The following is a 6,876-nucleotide window of genomic DNA, read 5'->3' as shown; positions in this document are numbered from 1 at the left end:
CTGCCATCCTTACCCAGTCTGGCCTCCATGTGACTCCAATATTATTGTTAGCTTTCCCCTTCAATGAGAGATTTGCAATAAATGCTGGCCTAGTAAGCAATACCCACAATTTATGGGAAAAGGTCAGTGACCTTTCACCAGAACTGGCCAATGATCTGAAACAGTTTAAAGTTACAGATGCTGCCGAAAGGAGCTGTGCTTTTTAATTCATTCTCAATCCAAATCAGCACTATTCTGTTTCAATGTTGTTTCCAATGTGATGTGAATTACCGTGTTGGTGCACAATATGATCTTTAATAGATTCGATCTCCAGATGCAGGTGAACCTGGCTAGACAGCATTTATTACCCATCCCTTGTAGCCCCCTGCTGTCACGATGCGTGTAGGACTGGAGGTCAAGTATAATGGCCAGATTCACATCACTCAATCCGCTATCTCCCATTCAAATCATCCAGCCATTGAATCTTTAGGATTGGCATCATAACTCCTCAGCACTTAACCAAAATATCTCATGTCATTTAGCACAGTGTCCTGCAAGGACTTCAGGAATTCCGTGGAAATACCGCAGATGTTATTTGTCTCAAATTTGCAGTTCAAACAGAAAGATTCCTTGGGATTTTGATAGCTCTCCAGTGTTGTGGTGAATGATATGCGAATGGGACCAGCGCCCCCTTGGCATCAGTGGTCAACCACTCCCCATTGACCTTTAGATCTCAGCAATCCATCAGCATCATCCCATTACTCAGCGCTCGCTTCCACATGTAATATGTTGAGCGGGGCGTCAGGGGGAAGTAGCTGCTGAACTCCCGGAATGTCGGGAAGTTCTTAGAAATGTAGCGGCGCTGAAGGAAGAGCTTGGCCTTGGCTTTGGAGGCTGCCCCGTGTAAGGTGCCCACGACCAGCGGGTGCTTGACCTGCTCCCGCGGGATCGCACAGTCCGAGACCGTCACGCCACCGGGACTCAGGACTCCCTCCTCCGATTGCGACTGTGCCCGCTCCACACCCTCTTTGGTTTCGACCGAGATCCCTTCCTTCTGCGGGTGGCTGACCTTCAGCTTGGCCCTCCTGAACGCGGAGGAGCTACGCCACCACAGGAAGGTCAGGGCGGAGATGGATGGGTACCTCACCCGGAACGTGGACAGGGGGATCTGCCACATCTGCGCCCGCTTCTTGGCTTCCCCTGGCCTCACCTTCTGCCAGTAGGAGGCCTTGCCAGCAGCCATCACCCCAGCATGGAGCGAGCTAATTCCGACCCTGCCACTGCGTTCCACCTCACCCCTGACACTGGGCACTAGACCGGGGGCGCCGATTTCACGACGCTGGGCGGGCAGTGCCCAGTGCAGACCAGAATGGGGTAGGGTGCTGCGAGTGTCCAGGTGGCTTATTGCCTCCCTCCTCCAGTTGTAATAGCTGGATCTGGAGACCCAGGGGTAGGTCTTCTTGAAGCTTTTGTAAGGGGGGCACATGTTGAGGAGGACGCACTCCCTGAGGAAACGTTTGGCCAGCTGCTTCGAAGGTGACCGCTGGCCGTTAAAGGGGGCGAGGCCGCTGCCGCAGGCCGCTTTGGAGAGGTCCACGCTCTCACTCTGCAAGGCCTTGGGTGGCAGAGGCTTGCGGTCACCCCGCCCGAGCTCACTGCCCTGGTCAAATCCCCGCTCCCGCCCGGGCCGATGCCCCCCTCCTGGCCCAGTGCCCGCCGTCAGCATCTCGTGCTTCCAGGCATAGTAGGTGGAGCGGGAGATTTCCGGGAAGTGGCTTCGGAACTGCTGCAGGGGTAGGAAGTTGCCTCCACTGAAGGACTCCTGCAGGTAGTGCTTGGCTTCGTAGCGAGTGGCGGCTTTCCGTCGCCGCTCGCGGGATTGCTTCTTCCAGCGGTAGAAGGTACTCTTGGTGATGCTGTACTTCTCCCGGAGCATGGAGTAGGAGATATCTGGCTCTGCGTTGAGAAGCTCCAAGGTCTTCAGGGGTAGGAGGGTCTCGCCGGCCTCTTGGCCCCTCAGCTCCTGGGCGGGGACCACTGGCGCGAAATACTGGGGCTTGAAGACCGCCTGGGAGAGCGGCTCCCCCGCCCACATGATGTGCAACGTCCGCAGCTCTGACCCAGGGGCCCGGCTCCGGGGACGGATCAGGCGGTTGAAGTAGGGGCGGATCTTCAGGTTGCTCATGGGATAGATGGAGTAAACGTCGCTCTGCAGGACCGACGCCAGGGCGTAGACGTGCCACATGTTGGCGAAGGTGCCCGGGAAGCAGGTCGCCTTGACATCAGCGTCAAAGATGGCCTCCAGGATGTCCATGGGCAGGTTCATCTTCTCAGCCGACTCCTCGGTGCACAGCGAGTACCTGGCAGCCTGCAGCATCACCTTGGAGTCGATCATGCCCTTCAGGTAGTACTGCTTGTGGAGGACCATCTCCACCATCGTCCTCAGCTGCAGCTCCGTGCTCAGGCTGGTGTCCCCTTTCAGCAGCATGCTGGCTGCCTCAAACAGATGGTTCCCCTCACCCACGCAGGCCAACGGCACCATGCCCGCTGGGGCATCCTCAGGGTAGAGAGCTCTCGCCTTGGTGTCCAGCTCAGTTTCTGGGGGGAGCGTCCTCCTGGAGAGCAGGGGCACAGGCAAGCTCGATAGCAGTTTATCCACATCCACGGTCACAGCTCGGAGGAAATCAAACTCTGCACATTCGGTGGCTTCCTGCAGTTTACAATGTAAGGCTTCTATCAATTCACTCCTTTGAGGCATTCCTGTGGAAATAAAGCAGAACTCTCATTGCAATGCTCAGTGAAACCACTAGGAGGTGATAACACAGTGGTAATGTCACTCGACTAGCAATACAGAGCCTCAGACTAGTACTCTGAAAAATAAAGACAAAAATTGCTGGAAAAACTCAGCAGATCTGACAGCACTGGTGGAGAGAAATGTTTCAGGTCCAATGACCCTTCTTCATAACTGGAGCTGAAACATTAACTTGCTTGCTACAGATGTCACCTGACCTTTAGATTAGATAAGATTAGATTAGATTCCCTACAGTGTGCAAACAGGCCCTTCGGCCCAACAAGTCCACACCGACCCTCCGAAGTATCCCACCGCAACCCCCATGACTAATGCACCTAACAACTATGGACAATGTAGCATTGCCAATTCACCTGACCTGCTGAGCTTTTCCAGCAATTTTTGCTGTGGTTCTTCACTTCTGGCATCTGCAGTTCTTTGGGGATTTTTTTCATTCAGTACTCTGAAGAACTTGGGTTCAAATCCTGCCATAGAGATGGTGAAATTTGAGTTTGACATTTAGAAATAATACAAAAACCTGAAATTAAAAAAATAGTTTAATTGCAACCACTGTCAATTGTTGTAAAATCAACTCATCTGGTTCATTAATGTCCCTTAAGGGATGAAATCTGCCATCCTTACCTGGTCAGGCCTGTATGTGACTCCAGACCCACAGTAATGGTGACTGACTCTGAACTGTCCGCTGGGGCAAGTAGAAAATGGCAATAAATGCTGGCTAAGCCAGTGATGCCCATATTCCATGAATGAATTTCAAAAAAAGTAAAAGTTCCTGTTCAATCATTTGTTCTTCAATATATCTGGGCGGGAGAATGGCTCAATAAAGAACAAAGAACAAAGAAAAGTTACAGGCAGGAACAGGCCCTTCGGCCCTCCAAGCCTGAGCCTATCAAAATGTACTGTCTAAACCTGTCGGTCAATTCCTAAACATCTGTATCCCTCTGCTCCCCACTTACTCATGCATCTGTCCAGACGCATTTTAAATGAATCTACCGTGCCTACCTCTACCACCTCTGCTGGCAACGCATTCCGAACACCCACCACCCTCTGTGTAAAGTACTTGCCGCGTATATCCCCCTTAAACTTTCCACCTCTCACCTTGAAAGCGTGACCTCTCGTTCTTGAATCCTTCACCCTGGGAAAAAGCTTGTCTCTATCCACCCTGTCTATACCCTTAATGATTTTGTAAATCTCAATCAGGTCCCCACTCAATCTCCCTTTTTCTAATGAAAATAAACCTAACCTAATCAACCTCTCTTCATAACTAGCACCTTCCATACCAGGCAACATCCTCGTAACTGAAAATGTGTTGCTGGAAAAGCGCAGCAGGTCAGGCAGCATCCAGGGAACAGGAGAATCGACATTTCGGGCATAAGCCCTTCTTCAGGAATCCTCGTAAACCTTCTCTGCACCCTTTCCAAAGCGTCCACATCCTTTTGGCAATGTGGCGACCAGAACTGTACACAGTATTCTAAATACGGCCGAACCAATGTCTTGTACAATTTTAACATGACTTGCCAGCTCTTATACTCAATACCCTGTCCAATGAAGGCAAGTATACTGTATTGTGTAAACCTGAGTTTGCAGCTGGAGTCCTTCCAGTTGAATAAATGGATTTTAAGTGACTCGTTCCCTCTTAAAACTCTCCCCTAGATTTCTCACCGTGATGTTCACATCTCACTGAGAGGTAGCAGCAGCAGGAGGAAAATCAGTCTCTTGAAACTACTCTTTCATGACATGAGATTATTGCTGAGTTGACTGTGGTGTCCCGGATTCATTCATCCCAGTGACCAACCAGCTCATACCCTCTATTTGTCTTTACTTATCCCCACTTCACCACCCTGCCGCCACCTCCCCCTTTATCTGCAGCTCCCCCTACACCCACCCCTGGTGCTGAAGAAGAGTTACACCAGATACATCAACTTCTCCACCTCCTAATGCTGCCTGGCTTGTGTATTCTTCCAGCCTCCAGCCTGTCTACTTTGGATTCCAGCATCTGCAGTTTTTTCTTGTCTCTGACTGTGGCATCAGCCAACATTCCCCTCATAGTACATAGAAAAGTACAGCACAGAACAGGCCCTCAGGCCCACGATGTTGTGCCAAGGTGTAATCCGAATGAAAAATATAGTAACAACCTACGTACCCCTCAACTCACTGCTATCCATGTGCATGTCCAGCAGTCACTTAAATGTCCCCAATGACTCTGCTTCTACCACCACCGCTGGCAACGCATTCCATGCATTCACAACTCTCTGCGTAAAGAACCTACCTCTGACGTCTCCTTTATACCTTCCTCCTAATATCTTCAAACTATGACTTCTCGTACCAGTCAATCCTGCCCTGGGGAAAAGTCTCTGGCTATTGACTCGACCTATTCCTCTCATTATTTTGTCCACCTCTATCAGGTCTCCTCTCTTCCTCCTTCTCTCCAGAGAGACAAGTCCGAACTAATTCAACCTTTCTTCATACGACAAGCCCTCCAGTCCAGGCAGCATCCTGGTAAACCTTCTTTGCACCCTCTCCAAAGCCTCTGTATCTTTCCTATAGTAGGGCGAACAGAACTGGACACAATATTCCAAGTGTGGTCTCACCAGGGACTTGTAGAGCTGCAGCAAAACCTCACGGCTCTTAAACACTATCCCCCTATTGATGAAAGCCAAACCACCATATGCTTTCTTAACAATCCTATCCAATTGGGTGGCAACATTGAGGGATCTATGTATTTGCACACCCAGATCCCTCTGTTCCTCCACACTGCCAAGAATCCTGTCTTTAATCCTATATTCAGCATTCGAGTTCGACCTTCCAAAATGCATCACTTCGCATTTATCCAGGTTGAACTCCATCTCGCATTTCTCAGCCCAGCTCTGCATCCTGTCTATGTCGTGCTGCAGCCTGCAGTTGCCCTCTATACTATCGACGACTTCTCCAACCTTTGTGTCATCTGCAAATTTACTAACGCACCCCTCAACCTCCTCATCCAAGTCATTTATAAAAACTACAAAGAGCAGAGGCCCAAGAACAGAGCCCTGCAGGACCCCACTCATCACTAACCTCCAGGCAGAATACTTTCCATCTACAACCACTCTGCTTTCTGTCAGCCAGCCAATTCTGAATCCAGATAGCCAAATCTCCCTGTATCCCATACTTCCTGACTTTATGAATGAGCCTACCATGGGGAACCCTATCAAATGCCTTGCTGAAATCCATATACACACATCCACTGCTCGACCTTCGTCAATCTGTCTTGACACCTCCTCAAAGAACTCAATAAGATTTGTGAGGCATGGGGGATCTAAGATGGCAGCAATCTGAGAAGATCACACTGCAGAGCTTCGCATCGCAGCAGGAGCAGGACGGTCCTTTAACCACCCAACCCAGGTCATCAGGATTTCTTGGGGTGTTGGAAAGATTGTGGAGACCCAAGAAATTTTTTAAAAATTGACTTACCTGTATTTTCAGCTGTCCAGAAATGCCTAAAAAGGGAGGAGGAGCATCTGAGGCTGGGCCTGCAGCTCAGCCTGCGGCAGCCTCATAGCCGATTACTCTCCAGGACCTGGTGAACCAGCTCTCGAAATCTTGCAGGACTTTTCATATTCCACAAGTAGGAAGCAGCAGAAGGGTGAGCACAACATCTCCTTGAAGCACGGTTGAAGGCAGCCGAGAAGCCTATTTTGACAGACCCTCATTGGTCAAACTACAGAGGATTACAGCACTGCAGTCTGCACTAAATTCTGTGCTCACGCAGACAGCAAAGAAGGAGCTGGCTTTTGCAAAGCAAAGGTTATACGAGCATGGTGACAAGCCAGGCAAATACTTAGCATACCTTGCCAGAAAGAGAAGTGCCCCACAAACCATTACAGCGATTAGGGAAGGGTCTGGGAACCTAACATGTGATTCTAAAAAGATTAATGTGGCGTTCCAGAGATTCTACTCTAAATTATATCAGTCTGAGAATTGTGAGGAGGGGCAGGCCAAAAGGGAATCCTTTCTTAGAGATCTGAAGCTCCCGGGTGTGACTCCCAAACAACAGTCCTTTCTCAATGCCCCATTATCAGAACAAGAAGTGCAGGAAGCTGTGAGGCAACTTC

At 50.0% G+C, this 6,876-nt stretch overlaps 1 protein-coding gene across 1 annotated transcript in view; it reads right to left on the bottom strand.

Annotated features, from left to right (window-relative positions):
• Window positions 1–267: 267 nt before the first annotated feature.
• Window positions 268–6,876, bottom strand: part of vrtn (vertebrae development associated) — an 18,441-nt gene continuing 11,832 nt past the window's right edge. The window contains exon 2 of the mRNA XM_043698458.1: window positions 268–2,739. Within this exon, the coding sequence (XP_043554393.1) occupies window positions 713–2,737 (2,025 nt within the window). The 5' untranslated portion in view covers window positions 2,738–2,739 and the 3' untranslated portion in view covers window positions 268–712. The remainder of the gene's footprint in view (window positions 2,740–6,876) is intronic.

This window comes from Chiloscyllium plagiosum, chromosome 10 (assembly GCF_004010195.1).
Source record: "Chiloscyllium plagiosum isolate BGI_BamShark_2017 chromosome 10, ASM401019v2, whole genome shotgun sequence".
Classification (NCBI taxonomy): domain Eukaryota; kingdom Metazoa; phylum Chordata; class Chondrichthyes; order Orectolobiformes; family Hemiscylliidae; genus Chiloscyllium; species Chiloscyllium plagiosum.
This window is presented reverse-complemented; position numbering and strand designations above follow the sequence as displayed.